The sequence below is a fragment of the Barbus barbus genome (genome assembly GCF_936440315.1).
Source record: "Barbus barbus genome assembly, chromosome: 36".
Classification (NCBI taxonomy): Eukaryota; Metazoa; Chordata; class Actinopteri; order Cypriniformes; family Cyprinidae; genus Barbus; species Barbus barbus.
This window is the reverse complement of record NC_136714.1, coordinates 11,122,066-11,149,383: the sequence shown is the minus strand read 5'-3', so window position 1 is coordinate 11,149,383 and position 27,318 is coordinate 11,122,066. Positions and strand designations below refer to the sequence as shown.

At 44.6% G+C, this 27,318-nt stretch overlaps 1 protein-coding gene across 1 annotated transcript in view; it reads left to right on the top strand.

Moving 5' to 3' along the window:
* Nucleotides 1-404: 404 nt before the first annotated feature.
* LOC306855904 (protein phosphatase 3 catalytic subunit alpha-like) overlaps nt 405-27,318 on the top strand; it is a gene marked incomplete at its 5' end in the record, with an annotated part of 80,939 nt that continues 54,025 nt past the window's right edge. The window contains one exon of the mRNA XM_079394855.1: nt 405-459. Coding sequence (XP_079250981.1) covers nt 405-459 — 55 coding nt within the window. The remainder of the gene's footprint in view (nt 460-27,318) is intronic.

The window sequence follows — 27,318 nt, the reverse complement described above, 5'->3', positions numbered from 1 at the left end:
GCGAGCGGCGCGTTTTTGGGAAAGCCCTTCACCTCCACCTGATGGCAGCATCACCAGGCCCTTCACACGAGTGCGTGGGAGTTCCCCGCTTCGCCATGTCGGGGTGGTGCAACCCGCTGAAAGGATCTCCCGAGCGCGCGCTCTCTCTCCCTTTTCTCCACCGCCCCCACCCCATCAGCTCCATCCTCCCCTGCACAACAGTCTCAGTCTCAGTAGCAGCAGCAGCATCGTCCTCCTCCACCCTCTCTAGGCAACAGCAGCATCCGGCGGTGAGACACGGAGGAGACGCATCCGAGTGATGCCACTGCACCAACCGCATCTCGCCACCGCGAAAACAAGCCGAGAATAAAGCGTTTCTTCTGCGAGGAGGGAGAAAAACATTCGCCTGGAGAGATCCACTGCCCATGAAGATGTCTAACCCTGACATGGTCTTGAACTCCACCGATCGGATAGTTAAATGTGAGTCTACATATCCTCTCTCTCCTCTACCTGCATCTTTATTTTGTGCCGTGATTTACGCACTAATTGTTAAAATATTGCCACAGCTAATTACAATGTATCGATTGCATTTATTAATGTGGTCCGTTCATCTTTAGGACTGAATGATTTTGAGATAGAGATGATTTTCTCTGCAATGGATTGATGGTAATTGAGTCACGGGCAGGTTGTTAAATAAGGTAGATCCAGTGGAGGCGGTGATGCAGCAGGATTTAGGAGGTGGCATCACGCAGCCCTTCCTGTATTCTTCAGAGACAATCAAGCAATAAGGTTTTCAGTTCATATTTAACTGTTTGCTTTCTAGTCTGAAGGTAAATCATTCGAGATGGAAACTGTCACGCCCCCGTTGCGTCTGATTGATTTTCGCACATTTACTGGTCACGTAGCGCACATTAATATTCACATGTAGGAACATAAAAGCATAGATCACTGAGACTGAATATAAGCGTCTCGGTCTATAGAAACTAGACTTAGGTTAATTGAAGGGGCACTGGGTAATTTTTTGCTTAAAAAAACGGTTTAACGTTAATGGCACTTTTATAGTGAAATAGTATTGAAATAATACATACACACTCTTGAGGTGTCAATAGTCATATCAGTATTATTATAGCAAAAAAGCTGTTTGTATTCTACATAGAGCGGGTCGCACCTTCTTGGGCGCTGCTATGTTTGGATCACGTGACCAGCCGTTTGCTACAATTGATCGTGTTACTAATAAAATTATGATTTTGCCAGGATTTTTTACAAAGCATAAATATACACGTACATTCTAACGACAACTGACACAACAAAAAAACAGTGCCATGGTGTGGATCAACAGGTGTGTGAGCCACCAGATGAATGAAAAAATAAAAACAAAATGACAACCTAAGCCACAAAATGGGAAATATAGAGAAACATGGAAAACCAGAACAAAACAAGCCAAAACATGCACAACCTGATTCGGTGGTGTCAGCCGTGAGTGAGCAAATTTAATCCATCCAGGCCAATAGGTGTCAGTATATACAGTCCAAAACCACTAGTATTATTTGGATGAATTGGAGCAGATAAATGTAAACAAAAATTTACTTAGTGTACCTTTCTGTCCTTCAAGGTAACAAACAGAAAACAGCTTCAGCATTTTAATAGAAACATAATTTCTTTTAAATTAGTTCAGTTTTTTGTGCTGTTTGCTTTCATTGATGCATTCGGACTCTTTGATGGCAGCTAATGGGTCACGTTTTCACATTTGCACTTTCATAGATTCTCTCTTCTCCTCCGCTACTACTTTTTTCTTTTTGGTCCAGCGATGTATAATTTGTGATAATAATAACAGATATATTCTTGTACATATGTGTTTGAATTGCAGACTTTGTAAACCCCCAATGTTAATCTTTTTCTTGTTTTTTACACAAATTAACACTTCAGCCTAGCTGATTGATTTGAATTGCAAAAATCTGTGGGCTTGTGAACTTTCGAAACAATTTCCAGGATATATTAATTTGCATGCTAATGCGGCTGCATTGAAATGTGTTTTCTACTGTGTTGATTCGATAAATAGCATTAGCCTTTAGAATACCCTTTGTGTCAAAGACGTAGTTCACCCAAAAATGAAAAATCTGTCACCTTTTACTGTTTAAATCCCATATGTTTATCACAAAAAGCAGATGTTGAGCTGATTTACGGCATGAATGTTGTGCATAAACGTACCTGAGGATCATCTCAGTTATATTGCTCAGTCCTGCTTTGTTGACATAGACATTTTTTGGCAGAACATTTGATTTGTACCTGCCTTTGAATGCTGAATCTTATGACAAGGCCCATTATAACTCAGGCTTTGATATAAGTAATCTGACCTCTCTAAAAGTTAAGGTTGCGTTAGTCACTGCCACACGTAATGAGTCACAGTAGTGACCCCCCTCCAATGCACCGGCTACCTCATTGAGGTACTTTAGATCTGGCAGTTTTAGCCGTAATCTCTGAACTACCTCTGTCTCCTCTCGCCCCTTATATATAATTGAGGGCTTTTATCATCAACAAAATGCATCAATAAATAACCACATCTAAAATCCCAGTGATGAGGTTAGCTAAGCATTCATATTTAGCAGTGTGCAGCGTCAAATGCAGGAGACAAACAAAGAATTTGTCTCTGCATAGAATCCCCACAGCAGCAAAGCAGGATTTCATAAAACACTGCATGGTGTGTCATTTGCCGAGTCTCATTTACTAAGTGCAGCTAGAGTTAGGCCTTTCATTCCTGCACTGGCATAATGGATTTTATGGTGCTTTCCATTTAGTGTTTTGATATGCTGGTTTATCGTCTCATGGGAGCTGTACTGAGCATCACTCTTTGTATGCGATCATTATAGTGTAGCCACACTGTTAACATTCTCATACTCATTTCCAGCTTGCGTATGAATCTGTCTTAATGATCCTGGTATGAAGGCAGAAAACCATTCACAGATTTGCAAGGTGAAATGAACAGACTGGATGCTTTCATTCGTGTCTGTCTTATAGCTCAATGTTGTGGCTATGTGGTTGTATTAATTCTGGACAATTGACACTATTATTATTATTATCATTGTATAATTAATAATAATATGCATACATTTTTTGGTATAATGTTTATGTATTAATATTGTTTTGGCCTTTTCTTCAGGCCGTGGATGCATGGGAGTGGGTTTGCATCTTGTTACGCATTTCATTCCACAATATGATTTTTCCTTGTTCTTATTTATTTGATTTTGATAATTGTCAACAAAAAATATGTAATAAAATTAAGATACAAATGATACAAAACAAAATTAAAAAATGGATTTTCCACAAACAAAAACTGTCTGACCCACTCCATTTCTTCTGGCGTATTGCCGTTCAATTCATTACCACGCCCTTTATGACGATTACAAAATTACACAAATTTGTTTCATAATTAACAGATTTAACTGTAACAAAACACAAACAAATAATATTAAAATATAAAACAAAAGTAAATTTTCTTGAATGACCACAACAAATATAATATATTCATGTTGTTAAAATAATAAATTAATATAATAAATTGTAAATAGTTTAAAATGTACAATAAAAATATTTATAAGGACTGCATTTTTTACACAGTAATTACTTCATAATAATAATAATATAGTTCTGATCAATAATTGCAATGCAATCCATTTCAAGTCTTTTTTTGCTAAAAACTGAACGAAGACATTGCTTCACCTAAACTAAACTAAAAATAAGCCTGTAATATTATTATCATATTTTTATATAAAATGTATATATTTATATAATATGTGACCCTGGATATTATAAGTAGCATGGGTATATTTGTTGCAATAGCCAACGATACCAGCAAGTAAAGAGTAAAGATCATGTTCCATGAAGATATTTCGTAAATTTACTACCGTAAATATATCCAAACTTAATTTTTTATTAGTAATATGCATTGCTAAGCACTTAATTTGAAGAAATTTAAAGGCAATTTTCTCAATGTTTTTTTTTTTTTGCACCCTCAGACTTCAAATTTTCAAATAGTTGTATCTCGATCGAATATTGTCCTGTCCTAACAAACCATACATCAATGGAAAGCTTATTTATTCAAGTTTCCGTGGTGGTATAAATCTCAGTTTAATAAAATTGATTCTTATGACAAGTTTGTGCTCCAGGGTCACATATAATAAATATATTTGATGAATAATATTACATTTTATCTACAAAAACAATTAATTAATAATAATGTATAAAAACAATAACAGTATGAGAAGTATATCTTTTACATGTGTGGTCCTGCCATCAAGCATGCTTATATGCTTGTGTTTCATGCATAAATCTGTGACATGTCAAGAAATTGGCCACTTTAGGAGAAAATTTTGTGAATGCTCCAAACAAACCCAGACCCCTCTAAAGCAAACTAAACTGAATGCAGTTCACTTATACTGTATATTGATCACACAAGGCATTTTTCTGCACTTTGTTATTGTTGGTTTATATACAAATGTGTCAAAAGGGCACACAACTGTACTGTGATATTACTGTATTTACTAGTATTTCAAAATACTGTTTTACAGTGTTACTATTGTTGTACAGTTACACAGCAGGTCCCTATATGAACCAATTGAGAGCATTTTGAACATATTAATACATATAAACTGGCACAGTAGTTTGCTGATATACTAAACATTGACATAGATGTTTACATTGGTGTTTCTGGGGAGGATATGATAGGTAAAGTGATAGTTTAGTGCAGTTACCAGACAGTGCTCTTTAAAAATACAACATGTCAATCAGCGCCTGGTTTTAAAGCCCAGAGGAGGAATAAGGTCAAGTGTTGCTTCAGCCTCTGAATTCTGGTGTGTAGATGCCACTAGCCCACTCTCTGCTCTGGGATGCCTTTATGCTAGGCTTAGAACGGCCTACTTTACTGAGCCCAATTCTAGGGCATTAACTGTGTTAGTTCTGATGGGGCTTGGCGAGCCACATGGGGCTCAAGAGGTATTGTCAGGATATAAACAGGACACTTGGAAAGGAGTCACCTAGCGGAGATGGTTCTCTGGATCATGTTCTGTTTAGGACACATGAAGATTACTACAGTGTTGCAATGCTGTTGACTTGACATTGTCATACTTGCAAACTACCGGTAGTAAGGAATGTTGCCAAGAAAGATGTGCTGTTGTTTACTTGCCATTGTGCGGCAAACAAAAATAACAAATTGGTTTATTTCATTTTCCGAGAAAAAAAAAAAAGTTGGTGGTGCTTGAAAGACATTTACTGAAGATGCACAATAAATCAGTACCATATCAGTTATTGGCCGATATTTAATTGATTGGTATTCACCAATATTGGATATTTCATTGTGCATACATTTCCCCTACTTTTAAATCTAGACTACCTTTGCCATTACTTAAAGCTAATCTTTAATACAGTGATAACTTACTAAATGTACCTAAATGTCCTTGTTACACGTTAGATGTATTTACTATTATAATAACAATAAATTATAATTATAAGCGCTAAAATAACAATAAACCAAGCCCTAACCATATTAGTAAGTACATGTAGTTAATTAATATTACTCAGTACTTAAATGTATAATTACACTGTAACAAGGACACCTAAAAATAAAGTTTAACCAAACAATTTTCTGAAGCATTAACTAATCAGTTAGTTAATTTCAACACTAATACATTTTTAAAATCAAAACTTGTATCTGTTAATATTATTTTTTAATGCATTGTTTAATGCATCTTTGTTAATGCATTAACTAGCAGCATTAACTAACAATGCTGCTAGTTAATACTTTAACAAAGCATAACTAAGGAAGGTTATTGTAAAGTGTTATCTAAAAAGGCGATGCTTTCATTTGTAGCATTTAAAATGATTGGTTTTGTTTTTACGGTTTTGTTATTAATTTATTTTGACAAACTTATAACGATTCATAATGAATCTGATCATGTATTGGCCAGTATTTTAATAATCATAGCTATTATGCTCAGGTGTTGTGGGTGGTTGCAATGGCATTGCAGTTGCTAAGATGTTCTTACATTGGTTTTTAGAGTATTTGCTATGCAGTTGCTATGGTGTTTTGTGGTCGGTTGCATAAACTGCTTAGACTAGTCTTACCAATTATTCTTTAACACTGGTATTATTTAGTCAGTTACATTAAAACATAGACAATTTGAACCCGAAAAGTAAGACTGATTACCCGTTGGCTAACTGTTGGTTGGTTAGGCTAGTTCTTAAATCACAGTTCCAACATAGTGGCTATGTTAATGAAAATCATAAATCTTTATCTTAATAAGCCTGTGTTTTCCCTTTGAATTAGTGTGATCCCTTGGGCTATCCGTTGAGTGATCATCCAGAACTGTTGTTCGAGCTATAAACTCAAAGCAAAAAATGAGCATAATCTGTTAGGTAGATGAAGGAGTCCATTCAGAGGCAGTGGTAGGGGGCAGCTGCTCGAGGATAGAAGGTAAGGTGGAGTAATTACTGACAGGATTGAGAGGGAGCGAGATGGATGCTGGGGATCCGCTTATATGTACATGCAGGCTTTATATATGTTACATGTCTGGTTTTCTGTTTTCCCCTGTGACCTAGTTTTCCCCATTCAGTTTAATTAGTCATTCAGTTCACCTGTGTTTGCAATTATCTCATTAGTCTCCTATGTTTGGTCCATCCTTTATAAGTCTTCAGTTCTCCCTGTGTATTCGTCCGTTCTCGTCTATGTAAGCTTGATTTCTTGTCTACCTTTTGATATTCTAATTAAAATACCTTTTGTTTGTATCACCGTCGTCTGCCTGCAGTTGTGCCTCATCAGCCCGTGACAGAAGAACGGACCAATACAGTTTTTTTGCGGCATTTTTTGTTCCCCTATTTTTTCCTCCCCCTTTCCCATGGATAATACCAACATTGCCCTGCTATGCCTGGAGCAGAGGGACCGCTCCCTAGAAGATTACACCAGGGATTTTGTGGAATTGGCGTGCCTAACGCACTATCCTGACCGCTCGCTTTGTGTATTTTACATCGCCAGCCTTAGCGAGCGGTCTAAGGCACGCCTCCCCGGGAGCGGTCCTCGGAACAACTTTGCCGCATGTGTGGAGTGGGTGCTGGAGAACAATGGACTATTCTTCTCCGTCTGCCCCGCTGATGAGGACTTCTCCAGCCTCACTCCCAAACCAGTGACCAGCCAGCCTTTCTCCTACTGCACGGAGATCTCGCCGGAGCCCACTCCAGATGGAGAGCCTGTGCCTGCCGTGACACGTGAGCCAGATCCGAGACCCGTGATCGAGCCTATCGTCACCCCGGAGCCCGAGCCCCAGGAGTGGTCTGACCAAGTGCGTGAGCCGGCAACATCGTCCGTCCCCGAGGGAATCCTAGTGGAGATCGAGGGCTTGGAGGGAAGCCCCGCCCAAGCTGAGGGTGAGCTGCAACTGGCCACTGGCAATTATTCCGAAGAACTTAAGGACATCTTCATGTGGGATCTTATTGACTGGTTTGGGGAGGCATTACCCAGCCCTGTATCTCCTGTGTCTCCGCTGGTTCCGTCCAGCCCTGAATCTTCTGTGTCTCCGCTGGTTCCGTCCAGCCCTGAATCTCCTGTGCCTCCGCTGGTTCCGTCCAGCCTGGAATCTTCTGTGTCTCCGCTGGTTCCGGCCAGCTCGAATCCTCTTGTGTTCCCTCCCAGCCTCCCTCTCCCGCCTCCTCTCAAGCCAGTCAGTTCCTCAACCCTAGTCCCGCTGGTGCCTGTCAGCCCCTCAGCTCACCCTCAGTCTGCGCCAGCTGGGCGCCCTGAGCCATCGCCTCGGGACTTTCACCTGCCAGCTCTGCCAAGGTGTGAGGATTCCCTGTCTCCACCTCCAGCCTCCGAACCCCGGACTCCATCTCGGCCCTCCGAACCATCGGCTCCACCTTGGCTCATAGCTCCATCACCTCCACCGGGGCCCGTCCTCCCACCTGCTCCACCGGGCTCCCTCGTCCCTCCGGCTCCGCCTTGGTCAGTCGTCGACCATCCGCCGCCTTGGGGCTCCATTCCTGCGGCTACACCTAGTCACTCCTCCCCTTCGGCGATGTCAGGCTCCTCCTTCCCGTCAGCGTCACCTTCATCCTCCGTCACTCTGGCTCCGCCGCGGCATTCCGGTTCCCCGCCTCCACCTCAGTCGCCTGAGCCTCGGACTCCGCCTTGGCCCTCCGGATCCTTAATGTCACCCTGGCTCTCCATCTGCTCGGTTCCATCCTGGGCTCCCCTTCCATCGGCTCCATCTCCGTCAGTCGTCCCCAGGGTGTCGTCAAGGCCTTCTCCACCCTGGCTCCTCCCTCCCTCGACTCCGCCCTGGGGCCTCTTCCTGGCTGGTCTCTGGATTTTCATCGGACTCCTCCTGCTCCTGGCTTCCCCTTGGCTCCTCCCACCCTCCACTCCCCCATGGACTTTTTTGGACTCTCTCTTGTTTTGTTTGTTTTTCTGCCACCCTCCTGCTCCACATCCTCCTCCAGAGCCCCCACCCTCCCTCCTCAGTTATTATATTACGGCGTGGGGTCACGCCTTGCCGGGAGGGGGCGAACTGTTACATGTCTGGTTTTCTGTTTTCCCCTGTGACCTAGTTTTCCCCATTCAGTTTAATTAGTCATTCAGTTCACCTGTGTTTGCAATTATCTCATTAGTCTCCTATGTTTGGTCCATCCTTTATAAGTCTTCAGTTCTCCCTGTGTATTCGTCCGTTCTCGTCTATGTAAGCTTGATTTCTTGTCTACCTTTTGATATTCTAATTAAAATACCTTTTGTTTGTATCACCGTCGTCTGCCTGCAGTTGTGCCTCATCAGCCCGTGACAATATAGTAGTGTGGGTGAATTATTTAAGCATTGGTTTGCAGCACTGTTTCACTTCATATGGCTCTCTTACATAACAACACTTCCCTGAGGTCTGCTGGTGAGATGGAGAAGAGGAGGGAGATGAGGGAACGAAGAAGAAAAGATGAAAGAGGATGAACAATCTTAAGGCCTATTCACTCCAGTGTGAATATTGACTGCACATATTCAGTCAGAGCACAGATGTTGAATAAAAACACTAGGTTTCTCTGGGCCTGTGAATATCCGGGTGGGAATATTCATCTGCCGACAAATCTAACGCATTTTTTATTTTATTTTTTGCGGAGAGACTTTTTGTGTTCGATTGACCAATAAGATAATAGCTTTTGATCATGTTCCCCAAGTCCCCCAATTATACTAGTACTTTGGTTATGCTGTTGTCTTTGTCCACTACCAGAAACATCACAATACAGTCAATATACAATCATAAAAAGTCATTAAAAAATAATTTATAAATAATAAAAAATACATATATGTGTGTGTGTATATACACATTATACATTTAATACATAATGCATTTGAATAATTTATGAAAATAAGGCAAATGCATTAGACGTATCTAGTTAAGTAAAATTACTAATAAAATTAAACTCTGTATTGACATCCTTATGCTGACAGATGTGTGCATCATCTGTTGTACTGTTCAGCACCCCCTATTCCATCAGAAATTATTTGTTTTTCACATAATTATAACAAATAATTGTTTACATTTGTTTTATACGTTTTGACTGCAAACCGTTTTGCATTTTTGTTTTTTGCTGGGTATGAATAGGTATTAAGCCAGGGGAAACAGAAAAAAGGAACGGGGGATGTGTGTGAGCGAGAAGGCTGGAGAGGTGTAAGACATAAACGTTTCGTTGGAGAAAGGTGGACAAAGGATCTGGAGGGCAACAAAAGGGAATATGATGAACGTGAGGAGAATTTGACAGATGAAGGCTGAAGTAGACAGGCAGGACATGATAGAGAGGGGGAGAGAAATAAGACGAGAGGAAAGAAGTAGAGACAGAAGGAGAGTCACGCATGAGAACGCTTGTAAATTGCACAAATACATGACAGGTCTGTGGATGAAGTGTCCTGCTTCAATAAACACAAACCTTCACACACATCAAACATCACTAATGCTGTCACTTTTTCATCAAAAGGGATAATTCACCCAAAAATATATAAAAATTCAGTCATAATTTACTCACCCTCAAGTTGTGTCTGTATGAGTTTCTATGTTTTGATGAGCACAAAAGAATATAATTTGAATGTTGGTAACCAGAGCAGTTGATGGTAGCCATTGACTTCCATTTTATTTTTTCCCCATACTATGAAAGTCAGTGGCTACCGTCAACTCTTTGGTTATCAACATTCTTCAAAATATCTTCTTTTATGCTCAAAAACTCAAAAAACAACTTCAATGTGAGTTAATGATTATAGAATTTTCATTTTGGGGTGAACTATATCTCTTTAAGTTGTTGAACCAATCTCTTAATGTTCTAGTCAGGGCTATGGCCTAGCGATTAGCACACATCACCTTTGACAGTTAATTTCAAAAGCCCTGGTCTGCCTATTAAGTTGTGGCAGTCATATCATGTCGCATTGTTTGAACCTGGTTCCCTCCTCTTCTTCTCATAGTTTGTTGTAATTTGTCAGCCAACCTATTTATATATATATATATATTTTTTTTTTTATTTTTTTTTTTGCTCAATCATACTGTCTGCAATATGAAATTTTGAATTTTTACCAGATGTCTATAACATATAAAAATATGGAAGCCCGTTTTTTTGCCACTGAATAAAAAATAAAAAAGGTAATTGCGAGTTTTTATCTCACAATTCAGACTTTTTTTCTCGCAATTGCAAGTTTACATCTCGCAATTTTGACTTTTTTCTCAGAATTGCCTGATATACTGTAAACTCGCAATTCTGACATTTTTTTCGGAGAATTGCATAAACTCGCAATTGCAAAAAAAAAAAATTCTGAATTGCGAGATGTAAGCTCGCAGTTGCAAGAAAAAAAGTCAGAATTGTGAGTCGCAATTAACTTTTTAATTTTTAATCCAGTGGCGAAACGGGCTTCCATATAAAAGCTATATTTGAAAAGAATTAATTTTTCTAGAATGAACAGAGTGTTTTTTAGGGAATGAATAGAAATGTATAGTGTATGTATAGAAAATAAGAATAATTTTAAAACGTTGAAAAGCCTAAGTGACCCACGTTGACCCAAAGTGTCTATAAAATTTTACGACTTTTTATTGTGATTATTATCAAATAAAAATAAACAAAATAAGAAATATACTGCAAAAATACTTTATTAAAATAAACAAACAAGCATTCACAATATTTTTGAGAAAATAAGTCACACTTGATGCACCAGATCAAAATAACATTACTGAGAGAAAACAACTGTGATAAATATGTGAGATAAATCTGTGTGCAAGTCACATTTTAATATTACATTAAAAAAAACATTGACTGAAACTACAATACTGTAGGAAATGCTCTTCACAGTTAAACTCAGGCTCACATAACTCTTTCATTCAACACAAATCCAAATATGTGCGTGCTTGGCATTAATTAAATGATTATTTAAGTCGCAGCATGTTTCAGATGATTAAAAAAGTGACATATATTGCGGAAAATGCGTTTTTTATTATTTCTGTCATGATCACTATCGTCAAAGATGACCAACACTGCTGGATGTGAAGAAATCATCCCCCTACCACCCTCACCATTATCCACTGACACTTTCCCCCTTCTGACACCTTCTGGGGAGAGCAACGTCCTCCCTTCTCCACCTACCTTTACAGTAGCTCAGGTGAGTGGAGAGTTGAGGAGGCTACACACCAGCAAAGCAGCCGGGCCAGATGGTGTGTGTCCCAGGCTACTCAAGGCCTGCGCTCTGGACCTGGGTGACCCCCCTGCAGCACATCTATATCCTGAGTATGCGAGTTGGGAGGGTTCCAGTGCAGTGGAAAACATCCTGCATCATTCCTGTTCCGAAGAGACCACAGCCTAAGGAGCTGAATGACTTCAGGCCCGTCGCTCTAACATCTCATGTCATGAAGACCATGGAGCGGTTGCTGCAGCAATGCTGTGAGAATTATGTTCTTTGATTTCTCCAGCGCTTTCAACACCATCCAGCCTCCGCTACTGAGTGACAAACTGAAAATGATGGGTGTGGACTCATATCTGGTGAGGTGGATCACAGATAACCTCACTGGAAGTTTTGCTGTAACACCAATAGTTTAAAGCAACAAGCAGGTCTAGCAACAAACATGATACTGAGCACTAGATAAGCCCTAAAAGCAAGCGAAATCCCTATACCCTAACAGCTTTAAAGCAAATACCTTCTGAAATAGCATAGACTGGGGCAGAAAGCCCTTTAAGAAGAAGAGAAGCAGCGAAGGGTTGCTCTTCTTTAATAAGCAGCTGAGAAGAGGAGCATGCCCCTTTATTGCAGTACAGCATATGGTCAATAGCCGAAGTTTAGGCAACACCATGTAGCCCTTATCCAGATAACCGTTAGCATTAATAACCTTTGGTAGCAAAATCTACATACTGCCATTAGTATCAAGCATGTTACAGGTACACTAATTAAAGCAACAGCATATCACTAACTTAAAATACAGCGTTTTGAAAATAATGGTAGGATAAGTTTAATGAAACATAATTCCCAATACTAGATGAGCCTTAAGCAGCAAGCCTGTGTCATATCAGATAGCCTTAAACAGATTAAAAATAAGCCTGGCTGTGGTAAGTTTAACTGGGTAATGTTACCAGTGTGTCAAGATACACCAATGAGCCTAAAGCAACAGCATGCCTAGCAAACAAACATGTTACTGAACAACTGCCTTAAACAACGAGCAATATTTGATAGCATAATTGCCAACATAGCATAAGGCAATGAGAATGAAAAAGAACTTCGCTTAGCTTCGTGAAGACATTCAGAGTGAGATGAATAAAGGGTTAAATGTTCAGTTGTTACGTATGCTTTAACCCTCCGTGATATCTTTGCTTCTTCCAACAGGGAAAGCAGATCTCTTGTAAAAGTGTTGTTGATGCAGTCACATTAGCACAACTTCAGCGAATTGCGGGCATTGCAGGCAAGAGTCTATATCAATTATATATCGTTGTGAGAAGCAGTGCCTGCTCAGGTCACTTCCGAGGTCACTTCCGAGTCTATCAGCTTATATCAATCACAGCGAATTCGCGTTCAAGTTCACAAACTTGAATCTGGTGAGAACTCTGTGAGAAATTAACCCATGAAAATTCCTGATTGAAGCTTTCCCATAGAGATGGAATTTGCTGTCTAATTTGCTCCTGAGCAAGCGGGAAAAGCTGTCGATTCAAACTGAATAGAGCTTATATAGGAATGCCGCAATAGGTGTCGTATTCCTATAGGTAGATGTGATTGGCTGAGAATCAGCTGATGCAAGCTTGACTCACGTGACCTGCCAGAATTAACGCTAACGCTCGATTTGTGTGTTCATTTTCAAATGTTAAACCACAGAGCCTTTATTTTGATGGTTTGCCAGCAAATAAATATATGTGCTGCATGTTTAAGAGTGAAGGGTAGCACTGTGTTGATTTTATTTCGATATATACTGTATTCCCCTGCCCCCCATTCTAATACCAGTCAGCAGGGCCGTGCAGCCACACTAACTCCATCTCTTTCATCTCTCCCTTCTCCAGCATATTGGCTTTTCATGCATGGGTTGTGCTCAGGCCTGCAAGCTGCCACACTGCCACAGCCCATAAACACATAAGGGCTCAGCACAGTCCAGGTCTGTGCATGTTGCGGGAACCACTGACACATTTCCACACAAGCGGTGCTCATGTTTTGAGTCGAGTCTCATAAAACAAGTGCTCCCTGTTCTGGTTGCCAGATCTATTTAGTCATAAGTATAATTTTTTTGTAATCCAAACAACAACAGAAGTCGGATACAACGGCACCTGGACTGGAGGGCGATAGTCTAAATCGCTAGTCCAAAGTGATTCCTAGCTGTGCTGCTTCACGCCGTGCGGTTGATCCTGCTAGAGTTAATGTGGTAGACACTGTGGAGGCTGTTATGTAATCCAGTTTCTTCAGTTATTAATAATGTCCTGTCAACATGTCCACTTCTCTCTGTTCTTTTTAACAAGCTCCACAGATTTCCACCACCTCTGAAACACCTAAAATGGTACACTGATAAAAGATCCGGTGTACGACGTTAACGGCTTGTCGTGTGCCGGTGACAGATACATTGTTAGCCTGTAGTGCACATTATATTAGCCCAAAACGTGGACAATGGGTAATGGTGAAAAGTGAATAATTTGACTAAATAAAGTCATAAATTATTGTAACAGAGTCATGAGAAAAATGAATAATGAAAGCTCTCAGTTTACCAGGAGACTGTGTAGGTACTACATTTGGTTTAAAAATGTATGACTTACTGCATGACTGTATAAAAAAGTAGCTTGATACAGTATGAATAGGAGTAGAATGATTGAAATTTGGACGTACATCTGCCATGTTAATACTGTCAAGTGACCTACCTGTGTCAGTTGCGTTGCTTCAGTGCCATTCATAAATTCTCATCCGTGGCCCCAATAAAGTGTTTTTGCCTGTTACAGTATATAGTATGGAAGTATGCCTATTTGGATGCACTGTTTTTGTTTTCTGATAATTTGCTATATTCGAATATGCAGCAAAATACTGAAGAAACGATATGTCGTTTAGTTTTATTTTAACTCATAAACACATAAACTCAATTACAAAATCTGATTAGCTGCCTTACTACCTAGTGCCACATAGACAACTTTGTAAATAAAAGGTCATAACTGATTTAATGCAATACATCAGTTGATTTCAGTACAGTTTGATGTTAGCATGTTGTTAAGCTAGTACTAAAAAGTAAGCATATAAATACATAGCAAACAACATGTATTTGGTAAAGTAATTGCAAGGAACTATTTTATTGACGCTTTTCAGTATTTAGTACTTTTTTGTCCACCATCTTAGCTTGTTGCAGTGTATTTTGGGATTACATTCTCTGCAAAGGATACATGTTATGCTACCTTACTAAATATAGCATCTGTTTCTGTGCCAAATATGTGAATAAACTGAATTTAATCACATTATTTGATAGTGTTTAACACTCCATACAGCAAAAAAAAGTATTTTCAAATTTTTTTTGTTAACAACTTTTTATTGAATTTTCTTCCTAAAATAGCAGTAACAAACAAAAAACTGTGAAAATTCAGAACCCACCCCAACCTACTATAAAATAATTTTCACATGGATTCCAGAAAAGATGACAAAACATCAAACGCTGAATGACACAAACTTACAGTTTCCACACTAGATCCATGCACACAAGAAATTGAGAGTTCCACCGGGACAATGTCCAGCAAACACACATTCCAGGTTCGTCTGTCCATCGCGTGAGGAGGACTCCAACTGTTGACTAGCAATTTTAACTTCTGTCAGTCCTGTCTTCCTGTGTCTTGTGTTTCCCTTCCTTTCATGTCCATATTTGGTTAGTTCCTGTTCCTGTCCCCGTTTAGGTTTATCAGTTAATTTGTTCCAGGTGTGTGTTATTAATTATCTAGTTTATCCTCGTTTAGTCTCCCTTACTTAAGCCCTGTGTTTCCCTGTCACTGTCTTGAATGTCGTTGAATGTCTTTTCTTGACGCCAACGTGCTCTGTGTTCTTGGATCAATAAAGACAATGTGATTAGAAGCATTCTTCGTCGCTTCTAATTGCACGCCAAGATCTTCCATTCTATGAATATGCCAGGGAGTTCTGCAAGCTCACCGCGGCGATGGTGTAGGATGACGCCAATTTCGGGAAGTGTCCAGACCCGAGCCAGAACCAGCTTTCCGCCATCCACGGCCAATGCAAGCCAGCCACCGTCCGCAGCCAACGCAAGTCAGCCGGCCGTGTCTGCGGGGAACTCTAAGCTGCCGTCCGCAGCTCTCCCAAACCCGCCATCCGCGGGGAATTCTACGCCGCCGTCCGCGGGGAAAGCAACGCCTCCGTCTGCGGTTCACCCAAGCTCCGTGCCAGTCCCTCGAAAGCGCTATGCCGTGCCTGCGCCCCCAGAGTGCCCTCCTGTGCCGGCCCCTCGACAGCATCCTCCAGTGCCTGCCTCTCCAGGGCCCGTTCCTCCAGTGCCCACTCCTCCAAAACGCCAGCCAGATCAAGCCCCTACTACCCCCAAGGCGTTACTCGGTTCCACGAGCAGCTTTAGGACTCTCTGATCACTGTTTGATTCATCTTATTCCAACCTACAGGCAGAAACTTAAATCTGCAAAGCCTGTATTAAGATCTGTTAAAAGATGGACTAATGAAACAGAGCAGGATCAACAAGCCTGTTTCTCTCTCACTGATTGGGCTGTTTTTGAAGCTGCTGCCATCGATCTGGACGAGCTCACAGAGACTGTAACAACTTATATCAGTTTCTGTGAGGATATGTGCATTCCTAACAGGACTCATATAATCTACAACAATGACTAACCATGGTTCACTGCAAAACTCAGACAGCTCCGTCAGGCCAAAGAAGATGCTTACAGAAAGGGGGATAAAGTCTTGTACAAACAGGCCAAATACACACTGGAAAAGGAGATCAGAGCGGCAAAGAGGAATTATTCTGACAAGCTAAGGAAAAATTCTCTTCCAGTGTTCCTGCTTCAGTGTGGAAAGGAATGAAGGATACCACCAGTTACAAGACACCATCCCCCAGCACTCTGGAGAATCAACAACTGGCAGAAGACTTGAACGAGTTTTATTGTCGTTTTGAAAAATCACCCCACACCTGCCCTGAACACCTCTCCACACAACCATTAACACCTCCAGCAACCCTCCTCTCCCTCACACCTACAATTCAAATCAGTGAAGAAGATGTGTGCCAGGTCTTCAGGAAGAACAAAAGAAGGAAAGCACCAGGCCCAGACGGTGTGTCACCAGCCTGCCTAAAAATCTGTGCTGACCAGCTGGCCCCCATCTTCACACAGATCTTCAACAGATCACTGGAGCTGTGTGAAGTCCCCTCATGCTTCAAACGCTCTACCATCATCCCCGTCTTAAAGAAACCCAAAATTTACTTGACTGAAACCCAACTTAATGACTACAGACCTGTGGCCCTAACGTCTGTAGCCATGAAATCATTTGAAAGACTGGTTTTGGCTTATCTGAAGGACATCACCAGACCCTTACTGGACCCCCTGCAGTTTGCCTACAGAGCAAACAGGTCTGTGGAGGATGCAGTGAACATGGGACCGCACTTCATCCTGAAGCATCTGGACAGACCAAGGACTTATGTGAGGATCCTGTTTGTGGACTTCAGCTCCGCTTTTAACACCATAATCACGGAAACCCTTCAGAATAAACTAACCCAGCTCTCCGTCCCCACCTCTGTCTGTCAGTGGATCAACAGCCTCCTGACAGACAGACAGAAGTTAGTAAAGCTTGGTAAATTCACATCCAGCACTCGTACCATCAGCACTGGAGCTCCTCAGGGCTGCGTACTCTCCCCACTGCTCTTCTCCCTCTACACCAACGACCGCACTTCTAAAGACCCCTCTGTCAAGCTCCTGAAGTTTGCAGAGGACACCACACTGATCGGCCTCATCCAGGATGGTGACGAGTCTGCTTACAGACAGGAAGTTAAGGAGCTGGCTGTCTGGTGCAGTCTTAACAACCTGGAGCTTAACACGCTCAAAACTGTAGAGATGATTGTGGACTTCAGGAGAAACCCCCCTGCTCTCCCTCCACTCACCATCATGAATAGCACTGTGACTGCAGTGGAGTCATTCAGATTCCTGGGCACCACCATCTCCCAGGACCTGAAGTGTGATATTCACATAGACTCCATTGTCAGAAAGGCCCAGCAGAGGTTGGTACTTTCTTCACCAGCTGAGGAAGTTCAACCTGCCACAGGAGCTGCTGAAACAGTTCTACTCCGCCATCATTGAATCCATCCTCTGCACTTCTAGAACTGTCTGGTTCAGCTCAGCTACCAAATCTGACCTCAGAAGACTACGGAGAGTAGTCCGGACTGCTGAGCGAATCATTGGTACAACCCTCCCCACTCTCCAAGTGCTGTACTTATCCAGAGTGAGCAAAAGGGCTGGTAAAATCACTCTGGACCCCTCACATCCAGCACACTCCCTCTTTGAACTGTTACCGTCTGGTCGACGTTACAGAGCTCTGAGCACCAGAACGACCAGACACAGGAACAGTTTCTTCCCCCAATCCATCTCATGAACACTCAACAATAAATGTGGAACACACAACTAGAATACATTATCCATTCACCACACTCACTTATTTTATTTTTATTTTCTAATTTCTAATTTGCACATACTTCACCTGTACATACATAGTTGTCTATATTATATATTGTGTTTTTGCTGCTTTGTACATTGCCTATTTGGTTGTGTTGTTATTCTTTTATTATCTGTGTCCTGTGTAGGAAAAGAATCCTACAAAAATATATTTATTTTATTATTTAGCTTTTAGGGAATCACTCTTAAGAGTTGATCTTCATATGATTAATTGTTATCAATCATAATGTACAACTTATGCCTTGTTAACGACTTGTCCAGCAAGCATTAATAACAGCAAGTTATTTCTTAACGCTTTGTTTATTTAATTCGTGGCCAACGATTAAAATAAATCAAATAGTTAAATTGAGTCAACTTAGTTAGCTCCTGAGCGTAGGTAAAACGCGATCTTTTTGGCAAATAGTTACGACATGTTAAATCACATAACACAGACAAAAGAGTTCTTAATAAAGTCAAAGTTTTATTCACTATTCTAACACAACATTAACTGACTAGACAACACAAACAGACATAAACACACATACGTTGCAATGGGAGCGAGTTATTTATATCTGAAGAGAGAGAGACTTAGGTTTTAATGCTAGCTTTTCAACCTGAGGAAACTCATAGACAAAGAAGTATTTTATCTTTACTCTCAACGGAGAGATATCCTGGTTTCAGTCAATAAAGAGATTTGCCTTACTTGGTCTTTCAGTTGTTTCGATCAAACTCAGTTCAGGCTTTCTTCAAAGGTGAAGTCCGTTCTTTGCTCAGCTTGAGACGGATCGCGTGCGGATTGGTCGTGTGACGCGGTTGCTCTTCAGTGGTTGGTCGTCTCGTTCTGACGTAATGGCGCTCAGGAAGCCGATTCAGGTCTTAGCTTCCAATGTTAAAGTTCTTTCAAAGTTTAACTGAGACTTGGTGTTAGTTGCTTTGCTTCGCCGTGATGTTCGAGGCCTGAAGCGCTTGCAGCGTGAGCAGAACGAGAGACTCGCTGGCGTGCGTGTCCTCCTGTTGTTTTCAAACTCCAACTCAACTCTCATGGTTGAGTATCCGTTTTTAACGGGACGATTTGGGGTCCGCCTTTTTGGCGCGTGGCCCAATCGCAAGCGTCTCTGTGGGCGGAGCCCCGCCCTGCAGAGTTTCGTGTTGCATACATTATCTGCGCAAGTATTTTATCACATAAAAACTTATAACAGCAGACTTCCATTCATCTTGTAAATAGGCGTTAATGAAAAACAGATAAGATTTAATTCATACCACAATATTATTATTCATTAAATCAGCTTTCATCCGAGACCAAACAGTAGCCGTTTAACAGGCACCAAAATACAAATATCCTTTATATTCGATTTCGTAGTTAAGGCATTGATTAAACGATCCTAAATTCTAAACGACTCAAATAGCAGGTGAGCTAAACATCTAGTAATCAGGTAACTTATACATTCTGGATTTACCATGGATTAAAAATAATGCAACAGCTTATAAATGTCACAAACACACACTCCTTAATACATGTATAGATATAGTATTTCTTTTCTCGAGTATATTTTGCTTCGCAGGAACTTATTATAACTCGTTCCCTTTTCAAAAACACACAATATCCTTAAGCCAAGCTGTGGCTCCCTTTGTCCGTTTCTGTTGGTTCAGAGAACGCAACAGGAAAAACGCATTCCTTTCTTGGGCGAACGCGAGGTCATAATGTCACTTCTTGGGGAGCTCTGGAGCTCGTCTTAGCTCCGAGTTGGCTGTAATACTTTCTTCGTCCAGACGTTTTCATGATTTACTGCAAACTTAATGGCTAGAGATTTAGGGAATATGGCGCCAGTAAAGTTTAGGCTCCGGGAAGGGGAGTTCTGTTTTCTTTCAAAATGACAAAACGTGAATTTCCTGAGCTGGACCCTGGTTTTTATGATCCCAAAAAGAAAAGGGGAGTTTGGAGCGATAGGTTCCGCTGGAATGCGAGCTTTGATCACATCCTTGCATCAGGAATGTGTTGAACCTAGATGTGTGTGTATCCTGATCAGGCATTACACCTGTCCTGTTGCTGTCTTTCTGTTGCACTGTGGAGCTTCTGTCACTACAACAAATTCCTTGTATGTGTAAACATACTTGGCCAATAAAGCTCATTCTAATTCTGATTCTGATGTGCATGTCCCCTTTCATCAAGGCTAAGCAGAGAATAACATAATTCTTAATGTTAACTCTTTGATGTACTTGAATACTGAAAATATGCTTTTACTGTCTATGTAGAATTTGACTTTCCCTGTACTTTATGCTCATTATATTCAGTGTGTCTACTGTGACGAGCGTCCCAAGCCCTCATCAGCGTTGCCCTGGAAACGCACCAGGAACACCTGGCCCGGCTCATCAAGGCTGAAGTGGCCGCACCTGTTCCTCCTTAGCCCGCGGCCAGATAAGCCGCGTGAGGCTGGGAGTCGAGGAGAAACCTCTCCAGATGGAAGAAGCGCTAACCGACACTGTCTCTACTCTCTGTTGCAGAAACGAGCGTCTGAGCGACCCAGCCTGCACCTCGCACCACGCCGGTCCACCACGCCAAGGAAGAGCACCGAGAGCACCTGACCACGCACACTCACCTTCCACTGCTTCTTCACTGAATAAATCCACCCTCCGGGGTATTTATCCGAGCTCTCCTTGTCGTGTGATTCTTCCACCCCGCTACACTGGTGGAGAATGCGGGCATAAAACGTGGAAGTTTCGCACCGGCAAGTGATCTCTGCTCATCTCACTCATCTTTTTTTCTCCTGTTTGTGTTTGCTAGGCAGCCACTCCTCCCCAGAGCATGGAGGATTTACTCCGGCAACTTACTGAGGTCAGCCTGCGCCAACAGCAGATCGTGGAACATCTCGCCAGCCGGCAGGGCCAGGCTGACCAAGAGCTCGCCGAACTTCGCGCGGCCGCCCGCCAGCGCGTTCCGCTACCTGAGCCACGGAAACAAGCCATGCAACTCATCCCCAAAAATGACGGCGCAGGATGATGTGGAGGCTTTCCTCCACTTATTTGAGACCACGGCCAGGTCTGAACGGTGGGACCCGGACGAGTGGGCGAGCGCGCTGGCACCTCTCCTCACTGGGGAAGCCGAACGTGCGTTCTTCAGTCTCCCTGTCGAGCACGCGACTGACTATGAGGAAGTCAAACGGGAAATCCTGGCCCGAGTGGGACTTTCGCCGGTATGTGCGGCGCAACAGTTCCATGACTGGGTCTACCAGCCCCGACGATCGGCTCGGATCCAAGCAGCAGAGCTCACGCGGCTCGCCCACCACTGGCTCATGGAGGGGGCCCCAACGGCGGCCCAGGTAGCGGAGCGCGTCATCGTCGATCGCCTCCTGCGTGCCTTGCCCCGAGCGTTCCGTCAGGCGGTAGGAATGCGGAACCCCACCACCACGTTGGAGCTTGTGGAGGCGATCGAGCTGGCAGAGGCGGCCCAACGCCGCGACGGCGGGGAGCGAGTGCTGCCTTTTCCCCGGAGGGTGGTCCAGGAGCAGCGCGCGCCGGAGGGCACCTCGCGACCAATAGGCAGAGCGGTGGCCCCAGAACCACCTGACGAATCCATGCCCACGGCTCCGTCTTACCCTAAGGCTCGACCTTGGCTGGCAGGCTGTGTGATGCACCAGGATCCCCCACGCGGAGCACCGGAGGCGCAAATCAGAATAAATGGCCGACCACACAGGGCCCTGCTCGACTCCGTTAGCGCAGTCAGTCTCGTCCATGCCAAGATACTTCCCCCCCGCAACGAGACTAAGACCAGGCTTCTGATCGTGTGTGTTCATGGGGACACACGGGAAGTGCCCACCCGCCGCGTGACCATCTCGGCGAGCACAGGTTCCTGGCCCGTCGAAGTGGGCATAGTTCGGAAGCTGCCGGTTGACGTACTGCTGGGACGGGACTGGCCGGGGCTCGACGCCCTACTGGCAGCCGCTACGCAGCCTGTCAGCCCAAAAGGGGGCCGCCGCGGTCGGCGATCTGGACCTCGTGGCCGCCCCGTTCTCCTCGCCACCGACAGTGGGAGAGAAGGTGAGTCCCCCTCCCAAAGTTCTAACCTGTTTTTTGATGTGTACCAGCAGGTCGTTGGAGGGGGCTCATTTGGGCAGACCCAACGCGAGGACGAGCGGCTTAAACATTGTTGGGACCAGGTCCGCGTGCTGGAAGGGAAAGACTGTCAGCCAAAGCCGCATCCTCTGCCACACTTTATTGTGGAGAACGGTCTGCTCTATTGTGTCGCCGAGCAGAGGGGGGAGGAAAAGAAACTTCTCGTGGTGCCACGCTCCAAGACCGAAGCCGTCCTCCAGTTAGCCCATGCCCACCCCACAGCGGGTCACCTTGGGGCACAAAACACCACGCACGCAGTTTTCACTGGCCTGGCCTGGAGGCCGAAGTCAAACGCTTCTGCCAAGCGTGCGCCGTCTGCCAGAAGACGACCCCCAGGAAACCTCCCCCCTCGCCGCTCATCCCCCTGCCCATCATAGAGGTGCCCTTTGAGCGCATCGGGATGGATCTGGTGGGGCCGTTGCCCAAGTCGGCCCGGGGCCATGAGCACATACTGGTAATCGTCGATTATGCCACCCGCTACCCGGAAGCCATCCCCCTGAGGAAGGCCACGGCGAAGAATATTGCTCAAGAGCTCTTCCTTCTTTTCAGCCGGGTTGGTCTACCAGCCGAGATCCTGACCGACCAGGGAACCCCGTTCATGTCCCGGCTAATGGCTGACCTATGCCGCCTGCTCCGGGTAAAGCAGCTGCGGACTTCCGTGTACCACCCCCAGACGGACGGACTCGTCGATCGATTCAATCAGACCCTCAAACAGATGCTGAGGAGAGTGGCCGCCGAGGACCGACGAGATTGGGATCTGATGTTGCCCTATGTCCTCTTTGGTATACGCGAAGTTCCGCAAGCTTCCACCGGCTTTACCCCGTTTGAGCTCCTTTTCGGCAGACAGCCCCGCGGATTGTTAGACGTGGCCAAGGAAGCATGGGAACACCAGCAGCCCACCCCACACCGCTCCCTTGTCGAGCACGTCACAGAGATGCGGCAACGCATCGACCGGGTCATGCCATTAGTCCGAGAGCATATGGCCAAAGCCCAACAGGCCCAGCGGCGGCATTACAACCGGCCAGCTCAGCCCCGAGAGTTTCAGACAGGCGACCGGGTAATGGTGCTGGTTCCTACTTCGGCCTGCAAGTTCTTGGCTACCTGGAAAGGGCCCTACACGGTGGTGGAACGAGTGGGGCCCGTCACATATAAGGTGCGTCAGCCCGGGAGACGCAGCCCCGAACAGTTATACCACGTCAACCTCCTGAAGAAGTGGGTCGGCACCCCGGCACAAACGGTGGCCCTCGCCGCCATGGAACCAGCACCTGTGGACACCAACCCGGACCTCTCAGCGTCTCAGAAGGCTGAGCTTCGGCACCTGGTCGGTCAGTTCCCGGATGTGTTCTCCCCGGTGCCAGGACAAACCCACCTCCTGCAACACGACATCAGGACACCACCGGGAGTCGTGGTTAAGCAACGGCCCTACCGCATCCCTGAGGCTCGTCGGCGGGCTATTGAGGAAGAGGTCCAGCACATGCTGAAGTTAGGGGTGATTGAGCCGTCACACAGCCCGTGGTCCAGTCCCATTGTCCTGGTTCCAAAACCGGACGGCACCCTCCGCTTCTGCAACGACTTTCGTCGCCTCAACGAAGCCTCAGAATTCGACGGCTACCCAATGCCCCAGGTGGATGAACTTCTGGACCGTCTCGGGAGGGCCAGATATATCTCCACCCTAGACCTCACCAAGGGCTACTGGCAGGTGCCCTTGACGGAAGCCGCCAAGCCTAAGACCGCTTTCTCCACCCCTAGCGGTCACTGGCAATATCGGGTCCTTCCCTTCGGCCTGCACGGGGCTCCAGCTACGTTCCAGAGGCTAATGGACATCCTCCTGCGGCCGCACCAGCAATACGCGGCTGCTTACCTCGACGACGTAGTCATCCACTCGGAGCGTTGGGAGGACCACCTGGACCGTCTGCGGAGGGTGCTGACGGACCTACGGCGGGCTGGGCTCACCGCCAACCCTGCTAAGTGCCACCTAGCGCTCTACGAGGCAAAGTACCTGGGATACCAAGTTGGACGGGGCCTCATACGGCCTCAAGAGAAGAAGGTAGAGGCCGTCCGGGCCGCCCCGAGGCCCAGCACGAAGTCCCAGGTACGAGCGTTTTTGGGATTGGCGGGGTATTATAGATGCTTCATCCCTAACTTCTCCTCTCTAGCCGCCCCCTTGACAGACCTGACCAGGAAGGGGCAGCCAGAGCGCGTCAAATGGGGACCCGAGGAGGAGAAGGCGTTCCGGAGGATTCAGCAAGCCCTGACGGAAAAACCGGTCTTGCGTGCCCCGGACTTCGGCTGCCCCTTCCTGCTGCAGACGGACGCGTCCGAGACAGGGTTGGGAGCAAAGTCCAGGATGGTGAGGAACACCCTGTCTTATTTATCAGCAGAAAGCTTACATCAGCCGAAAGAAACTACGCAACGGTCGAAAAAGAGGCTCTGGCTATCAAGTGGTCAGTCCTGGAGCTGCGCTATTACCTGCTGGGACGGAGGTTCACCCTCTACACGGACCACGCGCCGCTCCAGTGGATGGCGAAAGCCAAGGACACCAACGCCCGAGTGACACGGTGGTTCCTCGCGCTCCAGGACTTCTGCTTTGATGTCCGCCACCGAGCCGGAGCCTCCAACGCCAATGCTGACGGACTTTCACGGATCTGGTCAGCTTATGCAGGTCTGTCAGGGGTCACTTCCCCCCCACCCCCTCTATCCCCCCTACTAACACCGTTTGTTTCCGCCAGGACCAGGACAACACTTAGAGGGGGGGAGTGTGACGAGCGTCCCGAGCCCTCATCAGCGTTGCCCTGGAAACGCACCAGGAACACCTGGCCCGGCTCATCAAGGCTGAAGCGGCCGCACCTGTTCCTCCTTAGCCCGCGGCCAGATAAGCCGCGTGAGGCTGGGAGTCGAGGAGAAACCTCTCCAGATGGAAGAAGCGCTAACCGACACTGTCTCTACTCTCTGTTGCAGAAACGAGCGTCTGAGCGACCCAGCCTGCACCTCGCACCACGCCGGTCCACCACGCCAAGGAAGAGCTCCGAGAGCACCTGACCACGCACACTCACCTTCCACTGCTTCTTCACTGAATAAATCCACCCTCCGGGGTATTTATCCGAGCTCTCCTTGTCGTGTGATTCTTCCACCCCGCTACACTACACATACAGTCATTTTTATGGTTTTGGTCCATATTACGAGGCTTGTTCTGTCAGCGTATGCAAATTCTTTTAAATGATCCTGGTCAGTGAGTTATTCAAATAGTCACTCATATGTTGCATGCAGTGACAATTCGGCATGTATTTGACGCTTCATCTCTGGTAGCATTAACACAGTTGTTTGCAGTCTCGACCTAAGGCTGAAGCTCTTCTGTTAACATGATGAGGACACTGACAGGCATAGACACTGTTACGCTGCCAGGTGTGCTTGTTGGTGATGCTTGAACTGTGTAAGAGAGACAGCCGTAACAGTTGTGCGTTTTCTCCCACACACAAGTAGGGGTTATTCCCATATTATGGTCTAACACACAGGAGGAATGTTATGTGTTTACATCCTTCAGGTTTCAGCTAAAGGTTTACTGTCAGTCACAGGCATCCAGAGCTTTCCCACAGGAGCAAATGAGGAGAGAGAGAGGAAGAGAGAACCTGTGAGACAGTCATGAAGACAGGCAACCATAACAGAGCTTGTTAAGATGAATGTAAGATGAAGCGAAACCACAATAGACTCATCCATAGAGGAATGTAGAGTCACGGAGGCTGATACACAGACAAGATTTGCCTTCTAATGAAAGTGAAGCTTGAATGACATTGTGAGAAAATAAAGGACTAGACTAGGTCACTTTTGCATGTCTGTTTCAAAACCTGCTAAGCTGCCTAGTGCCTACCTAGACAGCATTTATTTTATTTTTTAAGGCACCATATATTCTGTGTAATTTTGAGTATAAAAATAGATTTGTTTTTATCTTTCGCGTAATCCCACAATGCACTGTGTAAAAAGTAAATTAATTTTTTAATAAAGTTGTTATTTTTGTTTTCTTTGAGCACAAAAAGGTATTCTCGTAGCTTCATAACATTCCGGTTGAACCACTGATGTCACATGGACTATTTTAACGATGTCCTTACTACCTTTCTGGGCCTTAAACGTGCCAGTTGCACTATCTATGCAGCGTCAGAAAACTCTCGGATTTAATCAAAAATATCTTAATTTGTGGTCCAAAGATCTTACGAGTTTGGAACGACATGACGGTGAGTAATTAATGACAGAATTTTTGTCAGTTCTGGATGAACTATCCCTTTAAGGTTTAAGCTTTTTTTCTGCAGGATTTTCAGCTATATTTATATTTTATTGCAACATGCACTCTGTGTAACAGCTCTATAACAGTTCTATAGAGTGCAATAGTGCCCACCTACTTTTTAGCAGCCTTGGTTCTGGAAGTATTTTTCCCATAGAGATTGTAAAAAAAACCTTCATGACAAGAGTTATAAGCCATGAGGTAAACCAGCCATCTACAAGGTAAAGCACAACATTACAAACTCATTTGAAGCAAACAGCTTCAGTGAAGGAAAAATGGCAATCCCATGGCATGAAGCATTGTAAATTATTTAGTAATGTATATAATAAATAATTCTTATATATATATATATATATATATATATATATATATATATATATATATATATATATATTGTAGCGGGCTGAAGAATCACACGACAGGTTGCAGTGCAATAAAGACCCCGGAGGGTGTGTTTATTGTGCCAAACTTGGGAATAAAAGGAAATAGGTGAAGGTGCCAACGTGCTCCGTGCTCGTCCACAATCTCCAGGTGATTTTCTCGGCCGGCCGGCTGCGTGCAGGGTGCTCTGGATCCTGTACGTGGGTGGCGGGCTGTGCGATCAACTGGTGTCTGTGGAAATCAGAGAGACAGGGTTAGTTGGCCTTCTCTTGGAGACATCCCTCCCCAGTGTGTGCCAGATCGGCCCTTTTCTAGCCCTCTCCAAACGAGCCGCAGCTGTGATCGCTCAGCCCGCTGTGATTGTGAGCAGGTGCAACTCCTTCGTTGCCAGGGCGACGCTGATAGGTGCCCGGGACACTTGTCAC